The sequence below is a fragment of the Pelobates fuscus genome, chromosome 6 (genome assembly GCF_036172605.1).
Source record: "Pelobates fuscus isolate aPelFus1 chromosome 6, aPelFus1.pri, whole genome shotgun sequence".
In the NCBI taxonomy this organism is placed as follows: Eukaryota; Metazoa; Chordata; class Amphibia; order Anura; family Pelobatidae; genus Pelobates; species Pelobates fuscus.
In genome coordinates, this window is record NC_086322.1 from 296,747,872 (window position 1) to 296,774,381 (window position 26,510).

General features: G+C 46.6%; 1 protein-coding gene across 1 annotated transcript; it reads left to right on the forward strand.

Annotated features, from left to right (window-relative positions):
• The first annotated feature begins 132 nt into the window (after positions 1 to 132).
• On the forward strand, positions 133 to 26,225 carry AURKA (aurora kinase A). The gene is made up of 9 exons (XM_063425655.1): positions 133 to 236; positions 14,911 to 14,970; positions 17,164 to 17,440; positions 20,639 to 20,702; positions 21,269 to 21,460; positions 22,795 to 22,933; positions 23,164 to 23,312; positions 24,309 to 24,483; positions 25,210 to 26,225. Exons 2-9 carry the CDS (start codon positions 14,917 to 14,919, stop codon positions 25,393 to 25,395), a joined length of 1,236 nt encoding a protein of 411 aa, XP_063281725.1. The 5' UTR covers positions 133 to 236; positions 14,911 to 14,916; the 3' UTR covers positions 25,396 to 26,225.
• The last annotated feature ends 285 nt before the right edge of the window (positions 26,226 to 26,510 follow it).

The window sequence follows — 26,510 nt, forward strand, 5'->3', positions numbered from 1 at the left end:
TCCACGTCAGGACCTCGGCGCAGCCTCGCAGACCACGCCCCCTTCCCACAGCCCCCGCCTACCCGGAGACGTCACCAGCGGGCTCGAGCCCAACGGCTTTCTCCTGTCTGTCCAATCAGAGAAAAGGAACTGCTGCTTCCTAACCAATCGGCGTCGAGAGCGCTCTAACGGCATTTAAAAGCGGGTGGTTTGAAATCGTGAGGAGAGAATCGGCTGCAAGGCCCCAACGGGGAACGGTGAGACCGGGCTGGGTCTCTTGAGAGCGGGGATAGGGGACCGGGCTGGGTATCCTGAGAGCCGGGCTGGGTATCCTGAGAGCCGGGCTGGGTATCCTGAGAGCCGGGCTGGGTATCCTGAGAGCCGGGCTGGGTATCCTGAGAGCCGGGCTGGGTATCCTGAGAGCCGGGCTGGGTATCCTGAGAGCCGGGCTGGGTATCCTGAGAGCCGGGCTGGGTATCCTGAGAGCCGGGCTGGGTATCCTGAGAGCCGGGCTGGGTATCCTGAGAGCCGGGCTGGGTATCCTGAGAGCCGGGCTGGGTATCCTGAGAGCCGGGGATAGGGGACCGGGCTGGGTATACTGAGAGCGGGGAGGGGCTGGCTGGGATAGGGTAATGGAGTACACGGTGAGGCTGTGACTGGGATAGGGTTAATGGAGTACACGGTGAGGGGCTGGCTGTGACTGGGTTAGGGTTAATGGAGTACACGGTGAGGGGCTGGCTGTGGCTGGGTTAGGGTTAATGGAGTACACGGTGAGGCTGTGACTGGGATGGGGTTAATGGAGTACACGGTGAGGGGCTGGCTGTGACTGGGATGGGGTTAATGGAGTACACGGTGAGGCTGTGACTGGGATAGGGTTAATGGAGTACACGGTGAGGGGCTGGCTGTGACTGGGTTAGGGTTAATGGAGTACACGGTGAGGCTGTGACTGGGATGGGGTTAATGGAGTACACGGTGAGGGGCTGACTGTGGCTGGGATAGGGTTAATGGAGTACACGGTGAGGGGCTGACTGTGGCTGGGATAGGGTTAATGGAGTACACGGTGAGGGGCTGGCTGGGATAGGGTTAATGGAGTACACGGTGAGGGACTGGCTGTGACTGGGATAGGGTTAATGGAGTACACGGTGAGGGACTGGCTGTGACTGGGATAGGGTTAATGGAGTACACGGTGAGGGACTGGCTGTGGCTGGGATAGGGTTAATGGAGTACACGGTGAGGGACTGGCTGTGACTGGGATAGGGTTAATGGAGTACACGGTGAGGGGCTGGCTGTGGCTGGGATAGGGTTAATGGAGTACACGGTGAGGGGCTGGCTGTGGCTGGGATAGGGTTAATGGAGTACACGGTGAGGGACTGGCTGTGACTGGGATAGGGTTAATGGAGTACACGGTGAGGGGCTGGCTGTGACTGGGATAGGGTTAATGGAGTACACGGTGAGGGGCTGACTGGGATAGGGTTAATGGAGTACACGGTGAGGGGCTGGCTGGGATAGGGTTAATGGAGTACACGGTGAGGGGCTGGCTGTGACTGGGATAGGGTTAATGGAGTACACGGTGAGGGGCGGACTGGGATAGGGTTAATGGAGTACACGGTGAGGGGCTGGCTGTGGCTAGGATAGGGTTAATGGAGTACACGGTGAGGGGCTGGCTGTGACTGGGTTAGGGTTAATGGAGTACACGGTGAGGGGCTGGCTGTGACTGGGTTAGGGTTAATGGAGTACACGGTGAGGGGCTGGCTGTGACTGGGATAGGGTTAATGGAGTACACAGTGAGGGGCTGGCTGTGACTGGGATAGGGTTAATGGAGTACACGGTGAGGGGCTGGCTGTGACTGGGTTAGGGTTAATGGAGTACACGGTGAGGGGCTGGCTGTGACTGGGATGGGGTTAATGGAGTACACGGTGAGGGGCTGGCTGTGACTGGGATGGGGTTAATGGAGTACACGGTGAGGGGCTGACTGTGGCTGGGATAGGGTTAATGGAGTACACAGTGAGGGGCTGGCTGTGACTGGGATAGGGTTAATGGAGTACACGGTGAGGGGCTGACTGGGATAGGGTTAATGGAGTACACGGTGAGGGGCTGACTGGGATAGGGTTAATGGAGTACACGGTGAGGGGCTGGCTGTGGCTAGGATAGGGTTAATGGAGTACACGGTGAGGGGCTGGCTGTGACTGGGATAGGGTTAATGGAGTACACAGTGAGGGGCTGACTGTGGCTGGGATAGGGTTAATGGAGTACACAGTGAGGGGCTGGCTGGGATGGGGTTAATGGAGTACACGGTGAGGGGCTGGCTGTGACTGGGATAGGGTTAATGGAGTACACGGTGAGGGGCTGGCTGTGGCTGGGATAGGGTTAATGGAGTACACGGTGAGGGGCTGGCTGTGGCTGGGATAGGGTTAATGGAGTACACGGTGAGGGACTGGCTGTGACTGGGATAGGGTTAATGGAGTACACGGTGAGGGGCTGGCTGTGACTGGGATAGGGTTAATGGAGTACACGGTGAGGGGCTGGCTGGGATAGGGTTAATGGAGTACACGGTGAGGGGCTGGCTGTGACTGGGTTAGGGTTAATGGAGTACACGGTGAGGGGCTGACTGGGATACACGGTGAGGGGCTGACTGGGATAGGGTTAATGGAGTACACTGTGAGGGGCTGGCTGTGACTAGGATAGGGTTAATGGAGTACACGGTGAGGGGCTGGCTGTGACTGGGATAGGGTTAATGGAGTACACGGTGAGGGACTGACTGGGATGGGGTTAATGGAGTACACAGTGAGGGGCTGGCTGTGACTGGGATGGGGTTAATGGAGTACACGGTGAGGGGCTGACTGTGGCTGGGATAGGGTTAATGGAGTACACGGTGAGGGACTGGCTGTGACTGGGATAGGGTTAATGGAGTACACGGTGAGGGGCTGGCTGTGACTGGGATAGGGTTAATGGAGTACACGGTGAGGGGCTGACTGGGATAGGGTTAATGGAGTACACGGTGAGGGTCTGGCTGTGGCTGGGATAGGGTTAATGGAGTACACGGTGAGGGGCTGGCTGTGACTGGGATAGGGTTAATGGAGTACACGGTGAGGGGCTGGCTGTGACTGGGATAGGGTTAATGGAGTACACGGTGAGGGGCTGGCTGTGACTGGGATAGGGTTAATGGAGTACACGGTGAGGGGCTGGCTGTGACTGGGATAGGGTTAATGGAGTACACGGTGAGGGGATGGCTGTGACTGGGATAGGGTTAATGGAGTACACGGTGAGGGGATGGCTGTGACTGGGATAGGGTTAATGGAGTACACGGTGAGGGGCTGGCTGTGACTGGGATATGGTTAATGGAGTACACGGTGAGGGGCTGGCTGTGACTGGGATAGGGTTAATGGAGTACACGGTGAGGGGCTGGCTGTGACTGGGTTAGGGTTAATGGAGTACACGTGAGGGGCTGGCTGTGACTGGGATGGGGTTAATGGAGTACACGGTGAGGGGCTGGCTGTTGCTGGGATAGGGTTAATGGAGTACACGGTGAGGGGCTGGCTGTGGCTGGGATGGGGTTAATGGAGTACACGGTGAGGGGCTACCTGTGACTGGGATGGGGTTAATGGAGTACACGGTGAGGGGCTACCTGTGACTGGGATAGGGTTAATGGAGTACACGGTGAGGGGCTGGCTGTGGCTGGGATAGGGTTAATGGAGTACACGGTGAGGGGCTACCTGTGACTGGGATAGGGTTAATGGAGTACACGGTGAGGGACTGGCTGTGACTGGGATAGGGTTAATGGAGTACACGGTGAGGGGCTGGCTGTGACTGGGATAGGGTTAATGGAGTACACGGTGAGGGGCTGACTGGGATAGGGTTAATGGAGTACACGGTGAGGGTCTGGCTGTGGCTGGGATAGGGTTAATGGAGTACACGGTGAGGGGCTGGCTGTGACTGGGATAGGGTTAATGGAGTACACGGTGAGGGGCTGGCTGTGACTGGGATAGGGTTAATGGAGTACACGGTGAGGGGCTGGCTGTGACTGGGATAGGGTTAATGGAGTACACGGTGAGGGGCTGGCTGTGACTGGGATAGGGTTAATGGAGTACACGGTGAGGGGATGGCTGTGACTGGGATAGGGTTAATGGAGTACACGGTGAGGGGATGGCTGTGACTGGGATAGGGTTAATGGAGTACACGGTGAGGGGCTGGCTGTGACTGGGATATGGTTAATGGAGTACACGGTGAGGGGCTGGCTGTGACTGGGATAGGGTTAATGGAGTACACGGTGAGGGGCTGGCTGTGACTGGGTTAGGGTTAATGGAGTACACGTGAGGGGCTGGCTGTGACTGGGATGGGGTTAATGGAGTACACGGTGAGGGGCTGGCTGTTGCTGGGATAGGGTTAATGGAGTACACGGTGAGGGGCTGGCTGTGGCTGGGATGGGGTTAATGGAGTACACGGTGAGGGGCTACCTGTGACTGGGATGGGGTTAATGGAGTACACGGTGAGGGGCTACCTGTGACTGGGATAGGGTTAATGGAGTACACGGTGAGGGGCTGGCTGTGGCTGGGATAGGGTTAATGGAGTACACGGTGAGGGGCTACCTGTGACTGGGATAGGGTTAATGGAGTACACGGTGAGGGGCTGGCTGTGACTGGGATGGGGTTAATGGAGTACACGGTGAGGGGCTGACTGTGGCTGGGATAGGGTTAATGGAGTACACGGTGAGGGGCTGGCTGTGACTGGGATAGGGTTAATGGAGTACACGGTGAGGGGCTGGCTGTGGCTGGGATAGGGTTAATGGAGTACACGGTGAGGGGCTGACTGTGGCTGGGATAGGGTTAATGGAGTACACGGTGAGGGGCTGGCTGTGACTGGGATAGGGTTAATGGAGTACACGGTGAGGGGCTGGCTGTGACTGGGTTAGGGTTAATGGAGTACACGGTGAGGGGCTGGCTGTGACCGGGATAGGGTTAATGGAGTACACGGTGAGGGGCTGGCTGTGACTGGGATGGGGTTAATGGAGTACACGGTGAGGGGCTGACTGTGGCTGGGATAGGGTTAATGGAGTACACAGTGAGGGGCTGGCTGTGACTGGGATAGGGTTAATGGAGTACACGGTGAGGGGCTGGCTGTGACTGGGTTAGGGTTAATGGAGTACACGGTGAGGGGCTGGCTGTGACTGGGATGGGGTTAATGGAGTACACGGTGAGGGGCTGGCTGTGACTGGGATGGGGTTAATGGAGTACACGGTGAGGGGCTGACTGTGGCTGGGATAGGGTTAATGGAGTACACAGTGAGGGGCTGGCTGTGACTGGGATAGGGTTAATGGAGTACACGGTGAGGGGCTGACTGGGATAGGGTTAATGGAGTACACGGTGAGGGGCTGACTGGGATAGGGTTAATGGAGTACACGGTGAGGGGCTGGCTGTGGCTAGGATAGGGTTAATGGAGTACACGGTGAGGGGCTGGCTGTGACTGGGATAGGGTTAATGGAGTACACAGTGAGGGGCTGACTGTGGCTGGGATAGGGTTAATGGAGTACACAGTGAGGGGCTGGCTGTGGCTGGGATAGGGTTAATGGAGTACACGGTGAGGGGCTGGCTGTGGCTGGGATAGGGTTAATGGAGTACACGGTGAGGGACTGGCTGTGGCTGGGATAGGGTTAATGGAGTACACGGTGAGGGACTGGCTGTGACTGGGATAGGGTTAATGGAGTACACGGTGAGGGACTGGCTGTGACTGGGATAGGGTTAATGGAGTACACGGTGAGGGGCTGGCTGTGACTGGGATAGGGTTAATGGAGTACACGGTGAGGGGCTGGCTGGGATAGGGTTAATGGAGTACACGGTGAGGGGCTGGCTGTGACTGGGTTAGGGTTAATGGAGTACACGGTGAGGGGCTGACTGGGATACACGGTGAGGGGCTGACTGGGATAGGGTTAATGGAGTACACTGTGAGGGGCTGGCTGTGACTAGGATAGGGTTAATGGAGTACACGGTGAGGGGCTGGCTGTGACTGGGATAGGGTTAATGGAGTACACGGTGAGGGACTGACTGGGATGGGGTTAATGGAGTACACAGTGAGGGGCTGGCTGTGACTGGGATGGGGTTAATGGAGTACACGGTGAGGGGCTGGCTGTGGCTAGGATAGGGTTAATGGAGTACACGGTGAGGGGCTGGCTGTGACTGGGATAGGGTTAATGGAGTACACAGTGAGGGGCTGACTGTGGCTGGGATAGGGTTAATGGAGTACACAGTGAGGGGCTGGCTGTGGCTGGGATAGGGTTAATGGAGTACACGGTGAGGGGCTGGCTGTGGCTGGGATAGGGTTAATGGAGTACACGGTGAGGGACTGGCTGTGGCTGGGATAGGGTTAATGGAGTACACGGTGAGGGACTGGCTGTGACTGGGATAGGGTTAATGGAGTACACGGTGAGGGGCTGGCTGTGACTGGGATAGGGTTAATGGAGTACACGGTGAGGGGCTGGCTGGGATAGGGTTAATGGAGTACACGGTGAGGGGCTGGCTGTGACTGGGTTAGGGTTAATGGAGTACACGGTGAGGGGCTGACTGGGATACACGGTGAGGGGCTGACTGGGATAGGGTTAATGGAGTACACTGTGAGGGGCTGGCTGTGACTAGGATAGGGTTAATGGAGTACACGGTGAGGGGCTGGCTGTGACTGGGATAGGGTTAATGGAGTACACGGTGAGGGACTGACTGGGATGGGGTTAATGGAGTACACAGTGAGGGGCTGGCTGTGACTGGGATGGGGTTAATGGAGTACACGGTGAGGGGCTGACTGTGGCTGGGATAGGGTTAATGGAGTACACGGTGAGGGACTGGCTGTGACTGGGATAGGGTTAATGGAGTACACGGTGAGGGGCTGGCTGTGACTGGGATAGGGTTAATGGAGTACACGGTGAGGGGCTGACTGGGATAGGGTTAATGGAGTACACGGTGAGGGTCTGGCTGTGGCTGGGATAGGGTTAATGGAGTACACGGTGAGGGGCTGGCTGTGACTGGGATAGGGTTAATGGAGTACACGGTGAGGGGCTGGCTGTGACTGGGATAGGGTTAATGGAGTACACGGTGAGGGGCTGGCTGTGACTGGGATAGGGTTAATGGAGTACACGGTGAGGGGCTGGCTGTGACTGGGATAGGGTTAATGGAGTACACGGTGAGGGGATGGCTGTGACTGGGATAGGGTTAATGGAGTACACGGTGAGGGGATGGCTGTGACTGGGATAGGGTTAATGGAGTACACGGTGAGGGGCTGGCTGTGACTGGGATATGGTTAATGGAGTACACGGTGAGGGGCTGGCTGTGACTGGGATAGGGTTAATGGAGTACACGGTGAGGGGCTGGCTGTGACTGGGTTAGGGTTAATGGAGTACACGTGAGGGGCTGGCTGTGACTGGGATGGGGTTAATGGAGTACACGGTGAGGGGCTGGCTGTTGCTGGGATAGGGTTAATGGAGTACACGGTGAGGGGCTGGCTGTGGCTGGGATGGGGTTAATGGAGTACACGGTGAGGGGCTACCTGTGACTGGGATGGGGTTAATGGAGTACACGGTGAGGGGCTACCTGTGACTGGGATAGGGTTAATGGAGTACACGGTGAGGGGCTGGCTGTGGCTGGGATAGGGTTAATGGAGTACACGGTGAGGGGCTACCTGTGACTGGGATAGGGTTAATGGAGTACACGGTGAGGGGCTGGCTGTGACTGGGATGGGGTTAATGGAGTACACGGTGAGGGGCTGACTGTGGCTGGGATAGGGTTAATGGAGTACACGGTGAGGGGCTGGCTGTGACTGGGATAGGGTTAATGGAGTACACGGTGAGGGGCTGGCTGTGGCTGGGATAGGGTTAATGGAGTACACGGTGAGGGGCTGACTGTGGCTGGGATAGGGTTAATGGAGTACACGGTGAGGGGCTGGCTGTGACTGGGATAGGGTTAATGGAGTACACGGTGAGGGGCTGGCTGTGACTGGGTTAGGGTTAATGGAGTACACGGTGAGGGGCTGGCTGTGACCGGGATAGGGTTAATGGAGTACACGTTAATGGAGTACACGTTAATGGAGTACACGTTAATGGAGTACACGTTAATGGAGTACACGTTAATGGAGTACACGTTAATGGAGTACACGTTAATGGAGTACACGTTAATGGAGTACACGTTAATGGAGTACACGTTAATGGAGTACACGTTAATGGAGTACACGTTAATGGAGTACACGTTAATGGAGTACACGTTAATGGAGTACACGTTAATGGAGTACACGTTAATGGAGTACACGTTAATGGAGTACACGTTAATGGAGTACACGTTAATGGAGTACACGTTAATGGAGTACACGTTAATGGAGTACACGTTAATGGAGTACACGTTAATGGAGTACACGTTAATGGAGTACACGTTAATGGAGTACACGTTAATGGAGTACACGTTAATGGAGTACACGTTAATGGAGTACACGTTAATGGAGTACACGTTAATGGAGTACACGTTAATGGAGTACACGTTAATGGAGTACACGTTAATGGAGTACACGTTAATGGAGTACACGTTAATGGAGTACACGTTAATGGAGTACACGTTAATGGAGTACACGTTAATGGAGTACACGTTAATGGAGTACACGTTAATGGAGTACACGTTAATGGAGTACACGTTAATGGAGTACACGTTAATGGAGTACACGTTAATGGAGTACACGTTAATGGAGTACACGTTAATGGAGTACACGTTAATGGAGTACACGTTAATGGAGTACACGTTAATGGAGTACACGTTAATGGAGTACACGTTAATGGAGTACACGTTAATGGAGTACACGTTAATGGAGTACACGTTAATGGAGTACACGTTAATGGAGTACACGTTAATGGAGTACACGTTAATGGAGTACACGTTAATGGAGTACACGTTAATGGAGTACACGTTAATGGAGTACACGTTAATGGAGTACACGTTAATGGAGTACACGTTAATGGAGTACACGTTAATGGAGTACACGTTAATGGAGTACACGTTAATGGAGTACACGTTAATGGAGTACACGTTAATGGAGTACACGTTAATGGAGTACACGTTAATGGAGTACACGTTAATGGAGTACACGTTAATGGAGTACACGTTAATGGAGTACACGTTAATGGAGTACACGTTAATGGAGTACACGTTAATGGAGTACACGTTAATGGAGTACACGTTAATGGAGTACACGTTAATGGAGTACACGTTAATGGAGTACACGTTAATGGAGTACACGTTAATGGAGTACACGTTAATGGAGTACACGTTAATGGAGTACACGTTAATGGAGTACACGTTAATGGAGTACACGTTAATGGAGTACACGTTAATGGAGTACACGTTAATGGAGTACACGTTAATGGAGTACACGTTAATGGAGTACACGTTAATGGAGTACACGTTAATGGAGTACACGTTAATGGAGTACACGTTAATGGAGTACACGTTAATGGAGTACACGTTAATGGAGTACACGTTAATGGAGTACACGTTAATGGAGTACACGTTAATGGAGTACACGTTAATGGAGTACACGTTAATGGAGTACACGTTAATGGAGTACACGTTAATGGAGTACACGTTAATGGAGTACACGTTAATGGAGTACACGTTAATGGAGTACACGTTAATGGAGTACACGTTAATGGAGTACACGTTAATGGAGTACACGTTAATGGAGTACACGTTAATGGAGTACACGTTAATGGAGTACACGTTAATGGAGTACACGTTAATGGAGTACACGTTAATGGAGTACACGTTAATGGAGTACACGTTAATGGAGTACACGTTAATGGAGTACACGTTAATGGAGTACACGTTAATGGAGTACACGTTAATGGAGTACACGTTAATGGAGTACACGTTAATGGAGTACACGTTAATGGAGTACACGTTAATGGAGTACACGTTAATGGAGTACACGTTAATGGAGTACACGTTAATGGAGTACACGTTAATGGAGTACACGTTAATGGAGTACACGTTAATGGAGTACACGTTAATGGAGTACACGTTAATGGAGTACACGTTAATGGAGTACACGTTAATGGAGTACACGTTAATGGAGTACACGTTAATGGAGTACACGTTAATGGAGTACACGTTAATGGAGTACACGTTAATGGAGTACACGTTAATGGAGTACACGTTAATGGAGTACACGTTAATGGAGTACACGTTAATGGAGTACACGTTAATGGAGTACACGTTAATGGAGTACACGTTAATGGAGTACACGTTAATGGAGTACACGTTAATGGAGTACACGTTAATGGAGTACACGTTAATGGAGTACACGTTAATGGAGTACACGTTAATGGAGTACACGTTAATGGAGTACACGTTAATGGAGTACACGTTAATGGAGTACACGTTAATGGAGTACACGTTAATGGAGTACACGTTAATGGAGTACACGTTAATGGAGTACACGTTAATGGAGTACACGTTAATGGAGTACGGTGAGGGGATGTGTGTGACTGGGATAGGGTTAACTATGTGCATGCTAAGGGAACTCTGTAAATTGTATAAGCTGAAGTGCACCATAACAACTACCGACTCCTGTTGCATTTCACTTTCTTGTTCTGTGGGTTGTGTTTATTTTTATTTTTCGGAAGAAAACTGATGGTACAGTGTGCTTGTGACACCCTCAACAAATAAATGGCGTCCAATTTTTTTTTTTTTTTTTAAATAAACTGGCATTGCCAATTTGAAAGTGTAACTGCGAGTCCAGACCACTCTTTTTATACCTGGGAACCCAACAAGGGTCACCAGAATAACAAGATATTGCTCAACACCTAGATGTTTGTACCTGACCAGGTAATTTTATTACCGACCAGACACCTTAGCGCTTATAATTACACAAAAACTTGGGTTTCATGCCCGCATCCCCAGACAAATGCCATCTCCGGAAAGCTCTCTTCTGGGCACACACCGTCTAAAAAGTTAATGGATTAGAAGTGTCTAGCCCATGTTAGCTGGCTGTCAATTTTGACTAGGCCGTGACCATCATTCGATGCAGAGTTCAACAGCGCTGGGTGGGTGGTCCTGGTGACCTAAAATTATGTCTGTTTACGCCGGTACATGAATCACCCTTAAGTCTGTAGTGGTCAATGCCTCCTCTGTCATCCCTCCAAATAGCTTCCTGTTTGACTGTAGTGACTCTGGTAATCCCATTCGGAACTCCAGAGTGTTTTTGAGCTGATCCATGAGATCCATTCAGGTCTGTGAGGACTTCTGGGCTGATGGGGCACTAAACTGCTGGCAGGCGTGGAAGGGGTGAATATTGTCGTGTTTTTTTTATTTTATTTATTTATTTTTAACATTGAATGTGCACTGGATCCTTTAGTCGGCACAACCTGCCACTATATAGGTGCTGTCACATACCTGCTCCACACCATAAACTTGGGGTCACACCATGTTTCCACAGAAAGTGCAGAAGATGTATTTCCTGGTAAAATGCTAAGTTTACCATACCAAACCTTTTTTTTTTTTATATCCAGAGAGATTTACTTATCTGAATAAGGGATCATAATATTGAATCAGGGAGGGTGAATATTCTGCAATTGTAAAATCTGGTTAGAATTATTCTTATTGTTATTGGATGAGAAGGTGGCTTATTAATGGGGTGATAGCTGCTAGATCCAAGGAGACATCTGACTGCTATCTTGAGGTCAAGAAGGAATTTTTCCTAGTTTGTTGCAAAATTTGAAACGTTACAGACTAGGTTTTTTTTTTTGCATTCTTTTGGAACAACCGCAAAAACATGTGAGGAAGGCTGAACTTGATGGACGCAAGTCTCTTTTCAGCTATGTAATGGTTAACTGAACTGCTATGAGAAATATTGTATCTGTTATTGCATATTAAAGGTCGCGCGCGCACACACACAGGCAGGCGGACACACACACACACACACTTGCTTCTTTCCATTGTGGCTGGAAGGGGGAGTGGTGCTGTGCAGCCGTTACATGGGGGGCTTCTGGTATCTAGTAGCTCCTCCACCTCACGATAAGCCACGCCCCCGCGTGTGTGTGTCCGCCCGCCCAGGTGGAGAATAATAAATCCTCCACCCGGGTACCTGTTTTGGCTCCCCTGACACTGGCCATGTGCGAGCTGTGTTGGCCACATGGCGCCCCCTGCAGCCGCACAACTCTCACACCCCCTAGGGCCAGCCCTGCCCACAACCCTATAGTTTTTATAAACTGCAATAATTACCTTGCAGGGTTAAAGGGAAACTCCAGTGCCAGGAAAACAATCTGTTTTCCAGGCATTGCAGGTCCCCACTCCCTCCCACCCCCCCAATACCCGGTTGCTGAAGGGATGAAAACCCCTTCAGTCACTTACCAGAGGCAATGGGGAATTGAGCGACGCTGGAGGTCCTCACACCTTTTCTGTGCTATGATGCAGGAAGTGCCCTCTAGTGGCTGTCTAGTAGACAGCCACTAGAGGTGGAGTTAAAGGGACACTATAGTCACCTGAACAACTTTAGCTTAATGAAGCAGTTTTGGTGTATAGAACATGCCCCTGCAGCCTCACTGCTCAATCCTCTGCCATTTAGGAGTTAAATCCCTTTGTTTATGAACCCTAGTCACACCTCCCTGCATGTGACTTGCACAGCCTTCCATAAACACTTCCCGTAAAGAGAGCCCTATTTAGGCTTTCTTTATTGCAAGTTCTGTTTAATTAAGATTTTCTTATCCCCTGCTATGTTAATAGCTTGCTAGACCCTGCAAGAGCCTCCTGTATGTGATTAAAGTTCAATTTAGAGATTGAGATACAATTATTTAAGGTAAATTACATCTGTTTGAAAGTGAAACCAGTTTGTTTTTTTTCATGCAGGCTCTGTCAATCATAGCCAGGGGAGGTGTGGCTAGGGCTGCATAAACAGAAACAGTGATTTAACTCCTAAATGACAGTGAATTGAGCAGTGAAATTGCAGGGGAATGATCTATACACTAAAACTGCTTTATTTAACTAAAGTAATTTAGGTGACTATAGTGTTCTTTTAACCCTGCAAGGTAAATATTGCAGTTTTAAAAAAAACTGCAATAATTACACTTGCAGGGTTAAGTGTAGTTGGAGTTGGCACCCAGACCACTCCAATGGGCAGAAGTGGTCTGGGTGCCTACAGTGTCCCTTCAAGTCCTCTTCTAGTGGTTCTCTGTGCTCTTAGAACACGAAAAGTGTTTTTAAACGACGCTGGACGTCCTAACGCTATGCATAAGGACCTTCAGTGTCGCTGGAATCCCCATAGGAAAGCATTGAAAAATGCTTTCCTATGGGGATGTCTAATGCACTTGTGCGCCTATTGCCGCGCATGCGCATTAGGTCTTCCCTGCTGACTGGCGTGGGTGGACCCTGACCCAACGACGAGGAATAGCGGCGCTGGATTCAGGTAAGTCACTGAAGGGGTTTTAACTAATTCAGCAGCATGGCATGGGGTGTGGGAGGGAGGGTCCAGGGTCCAGCAGTGCCAGAAAACTAGAAGTTTTTCCTGGCACTGGAGAGTCCCCTTAAGGAATTGCATAGCTGTTATCAAAGAAAGTGTCCTGTCATAAATCTGTTGAAATTTGCATATATGTGGAGATGTTTCTACTTGGCTATCTGTAATTGTCATAACTGCCATATTGTATACATGTTATACCTAAATATTCACGGATTATTGTCACACATTTTACTTATTATTGATTGTCACAATAAATTATTTTATAATTCGTTTGTGATTAATGTGTGAAATACAAATTCTCTAATAAAATGTGCTCCAGGGTCTATAGGATTTAAAATAGTGGGTAGCTCTTAGCTTTAAATTAATCAAGGGGAACAGTGACAATATATCAATTTGTGATATATTAAAATTTTATTTAATAATTATCACCCCATAAATATCCTCACAACACAAAGGTGCTGAGGATGTTGCCATTGTATTATTCTCCCTAGGGACTGACTATTGATTCACCAGGTACAAGAGGCATGTTTTCCCCTATAAATGAGTTCCTATTTACCCTTCACTAAGGCTCTGCTAGTGTTTGTGTGAGACAGCGGTACGTTCTGCAGGAAAGGGCTTAATCACTTTGGGGTTATAAGCACAATGGAAAGGGCAAGCTAGGTGGTAGTAACCCAGCTACTTGTTGGTATACACCACAATCGGGACAGGGTTAGTGGGTCGTGCCTGGGTCGCCTACAGATGCAATCCGGTAAGCCTCGTGGGTGCTTGAGTTCAAAAGGCAGATGTAAGGGGTTGTTCCCAAGCAGGACGTGGTCCGGCAGGTCTTTCATGATGACGCCTACATCCATGGTACTAAATCCTGCTTCCAAGTCTAGGTGCACTCAATCTGTGGTTGGGTAGTTGGTACACTGCTCTAGTGGTCCATCTGTTAACCAGCATGAGTTGGCGGTGGTGCTGGCAATTTGCTGCTGCTTCTTGAATGGTAATCTGCCCTATGAAAACTTTGCTTCCACAGACACCTGGTGTCGATTTTGCCGCTCACTTATACGCTGACCTCCTTCTGCCAATGATTGTGTTTTTGTATCTAAATTTGCAGAATTGACTTTGCCAGCGCAGGCTTTTTTTTTCTCCAAACTGGCTAATGATGGCTATGACACTGCCAGAGATGGACTTGCATCTCCAGCAGCACAGGTGTTAAATTCAGTATGTGCCACATACAGACTCTGGGCACCTGCCTGCTATGTTCTGTAGTATTCAGATTCTAGTAATAGTGATGCCCTGGGTTTCTGCAGTATATTATTTGCAATTGTGAAATGGCTGAAGAAACAGTTTGATCCAATATTAGGGAAATAATCTGTTTGCAATAGGAGACTGACCATGTTCATAGTCAGTCCATTTTATCCAGGTCCTTATTTGTCATCTTATTATAAAGCTCAGCAATTTTTTTTTTATCATTTCCAGGAGAGAATGGAGAAGTCTCTCAAAGAAAATCACACTGGAGTATCCACCCACCAAGTGAAGGTATGTTAGCCAGGGATTGTTTTCCATGGGGTAAATTATTGTCGTCCTGTCTGGTGTGTGTTTTGTTTGTTTTACTGTTTTTTTTTTATTGCATCTCATTGTATTCCTAATGCTATGGTGTCCTATTTTCAGATTAGATATAGGTGGCGGTCTCATAGAGGAGCATTGGAGGCTGATCAGAGGCGTGTGCATCCAAATGCTTTTCAAATAAAATAAACCGAATTCAATGCTTTCTTATGAACTGCAACCTCACATGATCAAGTTTTATTTAGTCGTTGTAAAGAAAGCACCTCTTGTGGCTCTCCAATAAAAATTTAAAGATTTACTTACCCTTCTCACCTACACTTTCTGTGATGTCACAGAAAAAATATCCAATCCAATGTTCCTCATAGAGTAGCATTGGGAGCCTGACACGCATGTGCAGTGAGCACCATGCGCACACTTAAACTTCCATGCAGGATAACATTGAATCCCTACTTTACTGCTTCCACCGTGTGTGACTCCATTTTATTTAGTGCTGCAGAAGCGCCTCTAGTGGCTCATACTGCCTGCCACTAGAGCTGAACCTGAAACGTAAATTAAAAGGAGGGGGAGGAACCCACACAACTGCAATATCTTACCATGGGTTATAAGGACAGGGACATTGAGCACTATAGAGTCACAAATACAAACTTGTTACTAAAGGAACACTAGTGTGGGAAACACAAACACGCATTGCTGACACTATAGTGCCTGTGTGGTTGTTTAGGTCCCTGGCCCCCTGGAAATTGCTTTAAAAAAAGGTTTTAAACTACTATTTTTTTTTACGTCATTGTTGACATTTGATGGGAATCTCTTAACTGACCCTCTCCACCTTCAATACATTTTATTTAAAATGTAGCAAAAATAAATCTACATTTTAAAGTTGATTAAACCGCTACACTTACACAGGCATGTATTCAACAGACAATCTCCTTCCTGGCCAGCGAAAAGCTCCACCAATCAGGAGCTTCTCGTCTAGTGTAGGGGGTCTAACTTTCACAGGAATCCCTGTCAGAGGTTTAATGGTGTTATGTACCTAATTCCCCTGGTGCAGGTCCAGTTCTCACATGATGAATGGAATTGTGCAGTTGTTTATACACTGCTTGGTTTGTTTTCTGTGCTGAGCCACTCGCTGTAGCTGGCTTCTTTTCAGAGGAGAGCTAAATGTCTAGTCTATTTATGGGTGTGCATACCAGCGATGTTGATGGAAGAACTTAGCCCAAGTACTGGGCTCTGTAACAGCCATCTCTAGTCCCTTCTAGCTGGGGAAAACTGCATTTCAGTGATTAAATCCCTTCCTTCTACACTACTTGGCACACAATATAGGGTACAACAGTTTGTCACCAAAATCACACTTATATGGACAATCACATCCCCAGACTTCACGGCGCTATAAAAAAATACAAATCATGGTTTTTGCAAAACGTATCCACACAATTTCTGCATCTCCGGGCATGTCTTGCTTCCCCAAACAATGTGTGCCCGGATCTGATGTAATTCGAGAGATTGTTGAGTGAACTTTGACTGGGCTGAGGCCTCACTCTGATCCTGCCCAGACTTCTAGGCTGCTGTGGGTAAGTGCCAATCATCGAAAATGTCCATTCCTGGCTTAAGAAAAGGAGGTCTGTGAGTGATTTCCATACCTCCCCTCCAAAAAGCGATCTCCTGGGTTGTTGAAATGTGGATTCAGCAGCTCTGGACCAGGTCGAAGTAGAGTTCCAAGAAACTGGTCCTGCTGGAGAGGCTGTGGCTGCCCCGGTCTCCTAGCGCAGTCTCAGGGTTTGGAAAATGAGTCCTCTGCACTGTATGGGTGTAGAGGGCAGGGAAAAGGGGGTTAGCTCTTTTGTAGAAGTTAGAATTTAGGAGTACTGCACCAGTTAATCCACAATCCTGGCTTGGGCTCATACAGCCATGTAGGAAGTAAACTCTCCTCACCTGTGTGAGAGCCAGGGGGCCAACTAATAGTTGTGAGAATTGCTTGGCAGGCATATAGTGTGTACTCTGCATCATTGCAAAGGGTATATGGAGCAAAGGTATGGTTCTATGGTAATGGACATCTCTTATAATATAATTTTATATAACGTTTAGATATTTGATCTTCTACTTTTATCTATGTAGGTACTTTGTACAGAACAGAAACCCATCATTTTTTCCCCTATTTTATCTATCCAGGGTTTGCACTCTACTTCTGATGGTCCCAAGCGCATTCCACTATCCCAGCAACAGAGTGCCCAAGTCAAGCCACTTGGAACTGGGACATCAGCACAACGAGTCTTATGCCCTTCAAATGGACCGCAACGTGTTCTGACTCATAAACCTGTGTTGCCGCACCAGAAAGCATTAAATCAGCCAGCAACCAATGCTGCACAGCCACGACCACCTGCTCCAGTACAAGCATGTAAAACACCATCTCCTGTTGACGGACACCAACAAACAAAAAGTACCCCCGGTACATATCTTCCTAGTTAAATGTAGATTTCTAACCGGAGAAGCAGCTGCTGACTGCAGTGTTATATCACAATGTTTGAGACTGTCTTTAAAGTGATGGAAAACGAAATTCTCCACACACAGAATTCAGGTCAATAGAAGTTTATTCAGCCACCACGACTAGGCAATGTTTTGGCACTACTGGTGCCTTTGTCAGGCTTGATTTCTTGGTCGTGGTGGCTAAATAAACTACAATTGACCTAAATTCTGTGTGCACTGAGGATTTCATTTTCCATCACTCTGATTTGGTGATCAGAAAAATAAGACTGATCTTGGCCAGTTCAATGCTTTGCTATAGGGGGGGGTTAGTGTGCTTGATCGGCCATTAAAATGTCAACATAGAGATGCATTGGCTCAGTACAGGTCTATGGGGAGCGTTCAGCGTTGCCAAGCTGACTATGGAGACCCTGAACAATCTGGCAAATAAATGACATTGTAAACACTACCTCTGTCATATTTACACTACAAATACATAACTTTCAGGCACATCTTCTGCTATTTATGACACACCACTCACCTCCCCTAACATTAGTTGTTTAAAATGTTAAACTCTGTCAGATCAGTATTGCTTCAGTCCTGGGGAAGAGGGTAAATCTTATGTTGGTCCAATAAAAAGGTAGCATTGCATACTGCAATACTCTGATGGATGTATGTCCAGTATAACAGTGCAAATTTCCTGTCCCATCAAAATAACTCAACACACAGCCATTAATGTCTAAACCAGGGGTATGCAACCTTCAGCACTCCAGATGTTGTGGACTGCATCCCCCATAATGTCTACACCAAAATGCTGGCAAAGCAACATGGGAGGTGTTGTCCAAAAACATCTGGAGTGATTAACGTTGCCTATGCCTGGTACACTCCTAAGTGGAAATGTCCACCTTGGGCCCAAGGTGTCAATATTTTGTGGCCAACATTATTTTCCAGCACTTCTGTAATCCTCATGGGCATGGAGTTCACCAGAGCTTCACAGGTTGCCACTGGAGTCCTTTTCCACTCCTCCATGACCTCACAGAGCAGGTGGATGTTGGAGACCTTGCGCTCCCCCACTTTCTGTTTGAGGATGCCCCTGAAGACATGCTCGGCCAGTCAATCACCTTTAGCTTCTTTAGCGAGGCAGTGGTCATCTTGGAGGTGTTTGAGGTCCATTATCCTGTTGGAATACTGCCCTGTGGCCCAGTCTCCGAAGGGAGGGGGATCATGCTCTGCTTCAGTATGTCACTGTGCATGTTGGCATTCATGGTTCCCTCAATGAACTGTAGCTCCCCAGTGCCAGCAGCACTCATGCAGGCCCAGACCAAGACACTCCCACCACATGCTTGACTGTTGGCAAGACACACTTGTCTTTGTACTCCTCACCTGGTTGCCGCTACACGCTTGACACTATCTTAACCAAATAAGTTTATTTTGGTCTCATCGGACCACAGGACATGATACCAGTAATCCATGTTCCTCGTCTGCTTGTCTTCAGCAAACTGTTTGCGGGCTTTCTTGTGCATCATGTTTAGAAGAGGCTTTCTTCTGGGATGACAGCCATGAAAACCGATTTGATGCAGTGTATAGTCTGAGCACTGACGGGCTGACCCTTCACCCCTTCAAACTCTGCAGCAATGCTGGCAGCACTCATGTCGATTTCCCAAAGACAACCTCTGGATATGACGCTGAGCCCGTGCGCTCAACTTCTTTGGTCGACCATGGCGAGCCTTGTCCTGTGAAACCGCTGTATGGCCTTGCCCACTGTACTGCAGCTCAGTTTCATGGTCTTGGCAATCTTCTTATAGCCTAAGCCATCTTTATGTAGAGCAACACTTATTTTTCAGATCCTCAGTTCTTTGCCATGAGGTGCCATGTTGAACTTCCAGTGACCTGAGACCTTGTAACATTGAGTCACATGACACCGGGGAGGGAAAAGGGCAAATTGGGTCCAATTTGGACATTTCCACTTAGGGGTGTAGTGACTTTTTTGCCAACATTAGACATTAATGGCTGTGTGAGTTATTTTGAGGGGACAGCAGATTTACACTGTGATACAGGCTGTACACTTACTACTTTACATTGTAGCAGGGTGTCATTTCTTCAGTGTTGTCACATGAAAAGATATAATAAAATATTTACAAAAATGTGAGGGATGTACTCACTTTTGTGAGATAGTGTGTGTGTGTGTATATTCTCTGTACAGTGGTCCTGTAATTTTATCCTTGCAATGAAAAACCTTGCAGTATCTTATAGAAATTACAATGTTTGCATTATAGGGTTCAATCTCACTTTAATCAAATTTACAACCACTAGAGGCGCTTCACTGGTGCAGAAGCTCATAGGAAAGCCGAAAAGGTCATTTCCAATGTAAAGCAAGGATACATACACCACACTAGTCGTGCGTGCACATTGGTTCCCCAGTGATTCCCTATGCGGAAAATTGAAATGGACCCTTACTTATGGAGGCCATTCGTCATGGCAGACTGAGAAGCTGGAGAAAAATGAGTAAAACATTTTTATTCACTTAAAAGTGTGGGGTAGTGGTGGCACCTGTATGTAACTAGGGACAGGGGAACTATATTGTTAATACATGTTTGTATTTAAACGGTATAGTGTTCCTTTTTAGCACACAAGGTTCTAGTCATTCTTTCTGACGTCCCATAGTGCAGCACAGGGCGTGACATCAGACACACTCCATTTTAAACAAACTGTGTTTTGACCTCTGTCTAGAATATTGGCATGCTTGGTTGAGCTAGATGTTGGATTTCAGACTTGGTTGACTTGACAGAGGAGCGATGGTAATGGAGACAATTGTTTAGGAAAATCTCGTTTTGCTTGTCTTGCCAATCGGACATCAGTCTAAACAGAAATATACAGTCTATGGGTTTGTTTTAAGATACCATATAGAGTGACACCTGGCTTTGTCAGACTAGCGGTGCTATGCGAGTGGGACTTACCTCTTTGTGCATTCATGTATCTTCCTGGGTGCAAGGATTCTTACTGTACATCAATTTAATGACTTGTTGAGGGGACATACCAGTAGTGTGACCATGTCACCAGTTCTGAAAATGGTATGTGATTTAAGAATGGATTGTGTTTTTTATAAACTCTGCAAGCTTGCCGTGATGCCATTTATGGAGAATACGGACCTCATTTCTATAACTTTTTTTATTTTATTTTTCAGCTCCAGAGAGAGCCAACTCTGAGCAAGTGAAAAATATCATGACCCAAAAGGACGAGGGTAAAAAGTACGTGAACAATGTAACTTATCTCCTTATAGCTTTTATAGTGAAAGATGATACACTTGGTAGCAATTCTGTATAAAGCCCATTTATTTTATTCTGTCTATATTTCCCTTTTATCATTTTGTCCCTTATTGAGGAGCTCACGCCAAGTAAATTATGTGGCTTGCAATCAGGAGTATTAAAGAAACGCTCCATAATAATGCACCTTCTAGTACAGGCGTAGGCAAGCTTCGGCACTCCAGATGTTGTGAACTACAATTCCCTTGATGCTCTGCCAGCATTATGGCTTTAAACAGAATTTTGGGAGATGTAGTCCACAGCATCTGGAGTACCGATAGTTGCATACCCCTGTTGTAGAAGAAACAGGCAGTGGCAAGAGACTTACTGACATGGAAAACACTGCGAATGGGAGGTGTAATTCTGTAACTGGTAGTGGGCCATATGAACACCCCTGAAGGAAACCTTCCGACTTTCTGCTTCGCAACTCCAACTTTTTATTTATATATTTTTTATTTTATTTTTTATAAACCATTTTTTTGCACTTCATGTTTGGTTTTTGGTTTTTGCAGGAAGCAGTGGTGTCTAGAAGACTTTGAAATAGGACGCCCTTTGGGTAAAGGGAAATTTGGAAATGTGTATCTTGCACGTGAAAAGCAAAGTAAATTCATCTTGGCACTGAAGGTTCTGTTTAAATCCCAGCTGGAGAAAGCCGGGGTTGAGCATCAACTGAGACGAGAGGTGGAAATTCAGTCTCATCTGAGGTAAGAGACCTCTTATCAGTCTGATCACAAATTTATCCGCCACAGACAAACGTGTGCTTAACTTTCTTTGTAGGCTAAATCTTTGTAAAGTGAGTGACCTGTGTGATCTGTTACACTAATTGTTAATATGCGGCTTCTAATTCCATCTTGTCTTAACCTCTTGGCTACAGAGCTCTTTACCTCCTTTTTTTTTTTTTTTTTTTTTTTTTTTTTAAACTTCTAAAAAATCCTATATATATTTTTATATATTGTACAGGGACCTGGCTACAACAAAGTATCAGTACTATCCCATGTCATTGCTGATTATTCTAGCTTGCAGAGTGTCCAGATTAATTGTAATGCATGTTATAAAGGGTCCAACATGTAATGCATGTTTTAAATTTGCTTATGTCTGTTCAATCTCACTAATCCTGTCAGTTGCCACTTTTCTATGGGTTGCAATATACATTTTATGCACATTCCATAGGTATTTTCAAATTCCCATCATATGCCTGACAATGCAAGAGCATACAATGTTAATTTTAACTTGACCTCCGGCTGCTAAGCCTGTGGAGCAAGGACCTACTGCAGGAGAAAGTGACATTTACACTTTTTCAGGCAAATGTATTTAAAGGGACACTGTAGGTGCCCAGACCACTTCAGCTCATTGAGGTGGTCTGGGTGCTGTGTCCCTTTTTGTTGACATTGCAGCTCTAAGTCTGTCCTCAGTGGTAGTCTGCCAGACAGCCAGTGGGGGCGCTTCCGGAATCGTAACTGACTTTTGATCTGTTATATGACCCTGGACGTCCTCACGCTATGCACGAGGACCTCCGCGTCAGATTCCCCCATACAGGGAGGTCTAATGCTTGTGCTGGAGGAGGGGGTGGAGCTTCAAACGGCGCTGCGTGACATTGGTGCTAGGATAAGGTAAGTAAAGGGTTTTTAACCCTTTATTTACTGGGTGGGAGAAGGGGAGGCAGAGGGGTCGGTAGCGCCAGGAATACAGCTTTGTATCCCTTTAAATGTACATATTTGTGATTCATCATTTCAATGTGAGGACTTGTATCTTACTAGATTTTTAGCATTCATGTCCTGTGCTAAATAAATGTTGCACTCCTCTCAATCTGCCACTGGTGAACACCAGTTCATTCATTTAGCAGGAAAATGGACTTAAATTGCGGCATTTTGCAGCCTCCATCAAACACTGAGTTAAGCCTAAAAGTGGCCCATCCGTTCAATGGGTAATCTTGTAAGATCTGGGCTGTTTTCAATCTTCCATTTAAGTACAATAATAATGGGCCCAATGCCTTTTTGTGTTCTATTTTCTCTTATTCTTGGAAAATCTTTCCTTTCAGACACCCCAACATTCTTAGATTGTATGGATATTTCCACGACGCCACCAGAGTGTACCTTATCCTGGACTATGCCCCTCGTGGAGAGCTGTACAGAGAACTCCAGCGATGCTCTAAATTTGATGATCAGAGGTCCGCTACAGTAAGTAGTCTTTAAACAATATCATTTTATTTATTGACCTTTTGTCTGAAAGGAACAGTAGACAATTGGGAATACAAACTTGGATTGGGCTTCTCTGGGTTGGTATGACAGTTAGGAGAAGTAAAATTGTTTTTAATTGCCATATAGGTTTGTTATTGAACACAAGGAGGAGAAAAAAATCTTGAAGCAAAAATAAAACCCAGTTTATGTATTTTAACCCCTTTTAACAGTACATCACTGAGCTGGCTGATGCTCTCCTGTATTGCCACTCCAAGAAAGTGATTCATCGCGACATCAAACCTGAAAACCTACTACTTGGCTCCAGTGGAGAACTTAAAATAGCTGATTTTGGTTGGTCAGTTCATGCTCCATCTTCAAGGTAAGTCGAAGTAAAACTGTCCACAAATGAGGACTCTTAAGTGGAACAGCACTCTAAATGAACCCATGTATGCTCAAGGAATCAAATGGTACATGTCATGTTCTGCTTACTTACAGAATAAAATGAATTTCCTTTTTATTTGTATTTTTTTTCAGGACTGTTTAAATCTTGGGCTGTAGTTATGTGACTCCAACAGATGGTGCTCATTGGCTGACCGTTCAGCGTTAAGTTTCTAAAGACTGATGTAGTTGTTTGCATTTGTTTCCAGCCAATTCAGATTTAAAAGGAAACTAATTCTTCTATAATGACCTCCAATGCCCCCTCGATTGCATTTCCCTTGCAGAGCATGAGGACGTCCAGCGTCAGGGGACCAAAAGTAACCTAACCACCCGGAAGTCCCTCTGGTGCAGGGGTGCCTAAATGGTAGATTACCAGATGTTTTAAAAATACAGCTTCTGTGATGCTTGATTATAAAGCATCATGGGAGTTGTAGTTCTACATAATCTGTGGATTGAACCTTTTGGGCAGCCCTGCTCTAGTGGCTGTCTGGTAGATAGCCACTACAGGTGGACTTAACCCGGGATGGTATTTATTGCAGTTTATCAATAACTGCAATAGTTACAACTGCAGGGTTATCTGGACAGGGACAGTGCACCCAGACCAGTTCAATGAGTTAAAGTGGTCTGGGTGCCTATAATGTCCCTTTAAAATGTTTTAGTGCAGCAATCTGCTCTCATGACTTGCCACCTAAATATTATGAAATACAGTCTGCTGAGCATCTATAAAAACACACTGCAGGAACTGTAGCTTCTGATCTCCCATTATTGCACAACATGAGGAACTTTTAGTATTTGGTTAGGATGACAATAACTTAAAACTGGTCACTGTTAACTACATGGAGGGGGTGGGGGGGTCCTAGGGTTATTTATTAACTTTGTGAAGGAAAAAAACACACCTAACACTTTCCTTCGTTCTTTGCCCTTCCAAATAAATCAGGAGAACCACTCTGTGTGGCACTCTGGACTACCTTCCCCCTGAGATGATTGAAGGCCGAATGCACGATGAGAAGGTGGATCTGTGGAGCCTTGGAGTGCTGTGTTATGAGTTTCTCGTTGGAAAGCCCCCATTCGAAGCAGAAACTCACCAGGAAACCTACAGACGTATCTCAAAGGTGCAATAAGAATGTCTTTATGGAAGTATGATCTAATGACACCTTTATTACACTGCAGTTAATTTCACATTTCTGAGCAGCAATGCCGGGTTAGTCCACCTCTGGTAATTCTACCTTTTTCCTTGGTGCTGGTTTTATGTAGCTGTTCATATTCCATTTACTGTTCCAAGGCACTCTGAATATATTGAGTTGGCTTACTGGCTTAATGTCTTTAGAAATGGCAAAATCAAGGCCACCAATTTTCCTGCTACTTTGCCATGTCCCCAGTGGTGTGTGGTGTGTCTGAGCTGAAAAGGAAGCATCTTGCACACTTGCTATAAAACCTTAAAGACTTGCTACAGATTCTCCATGGGGAGGAAGATCTGGAGGTGGTTAATTCACCCACTTCCTTCCTTTAGGTATCTTAATCAATCAGACACAGAACCTGGTTGGTCTGCTTCAGCAGGTGCATTCTGGGTACTTCCTCTGTGTATAACATTGATGTAATCTGCAAACTGTTATTTTTCTCCATGGTATATACAGTTTAGTTAGGCCTCTTAACATCAAACGGTTTTACTATTGTAAAGGGACACTAGTCACCAAAACAACTTTAGCTTAATGAAGCAGATTTGGTGTATAGATCATGCCCCTGCAGTCTCACTGCTCAATTCACTGCCACTTATAGTATCCCTTTAACTATAGGATTGGTGGTGACCGCTACTGATATTGTATTTTCCTGTATTTCAGATTGAGTTTCATTTCCCCCCATTTGTGTCAGAGGGGGCCAGAGATCTTATCTCCAAACTGCTGAAACACAATCCAAACCAAAGGCTTCCACTAAAAGATGTTCTGGAACATCCATGGATTGTAGAGAACTCCACCAAGCATCCAAAGAGGAAAGAGGACCCCCCGAAAAGCACTACAACTCAGTAAAGCCCCAGTGGGGGTGTTTTATTTCCAACTGTGAGAATATGCTCGATTTTGCACCTCCTGTATCCAGGCCTCAAACGTTTCAGGGATAGACAGAAAAACGGGCCCACTGTCTTTGTGCACTGGTTCTTGTGCAAAGATGCGTGTTTTTACTTTTTGTTTAAATTTAGAAAATAAATTTGATCCTCAATTTAAATGTCAAGGGACTGGCAAACTATCTTGAAGTAGATTTGTAAACTTTATAAAATGTTATACTACAATATTAGACTATTAACAGACTTGAAATCACTGTGTAGCAGTATCCAGAGTTTGCAAAAAGATAATTTGAGGCTGTTTAATATTCCGGTCAGGGCCACTGTGACCACAACCACCAGGACCACTTGACTTGACTGTTTTGCAAACCTATCTTAAACTCTTGTTAAAGGTTCAACTGCATTTAAATTGTGTAGATATTCTCTCCAATTTTTGGCTTTGAGTTGGTTCCTCAAATTGCCACACATTCTGTCTTCTCATCTTAAATTGTCTTGTCTTTTATAAATGTAAAATATTACAAATTAAAATTGTACCCCAGATGGGTGGGAATCTGCTCTGCAATTCACTTATCTCCCCACCTGCCACTCAGTGTTAGTCATTTAAAGGTAAACCTGGCCGTGTGACTTGCTGTATTAAGATATAGGATGATCTTGCCCTGTGCAATATCAATGAGGAGGCCTTGACGTTATTTATTGGGCTGCTATTGCTGTCACCACAAATGCACAGCTGCTTGAATCTCGAGTGAATGGGTGAGCGGATTTACTATGTGTAAATATATATTATGTTTCAATTTTAAATGTCATTGTGTTTCTGAAAAGTGACTTTTTAAAAATAAATGAAAAATATTTCTGTTTATATTTTGTGATCAATTTGCATTAAAACTCTCTATAAATATTCTATAAAAGTATGGAAGCATATCTCTACAATGTCTAGAATGCTAGTTTAACTGGGTTGTCCTGGCTCCCCAGCTCAGGCATGGCACTCTTATAAGCTCAATGGATATCTAACTTTGCATTAAAGAGCTTCAATGGCAGGATCTTGGCACACGGGCAGGGCCCTTTTAACATTGGTATTGGAGGAAGCCC

Excerpts from the sequence above, each read along its gene's own strand:
- AURKA (XM_063425655.1), top strand. The coding sequence starts at position 14,917 with ATGGAGAAGTCTCTCAAAGAAAATCACACTGGAGTATCCACCCACCAA. Across the intron at positions 17,441-20,638 it reads ACAAACAAAAAGTACCCCCG|CTCCAGAGAGAGCCAACTCT; the intron begins GTACATATCTTC and ends TTTATTTTTCAG. Across the intron at positions 22,934-23,163 it reads ATGATCAGAGGTCCGCTACA|TACATCACTGAGCTGGCTGA; the intron begins GTAAGTAGTCTT and ends CCCTTTTAACAG.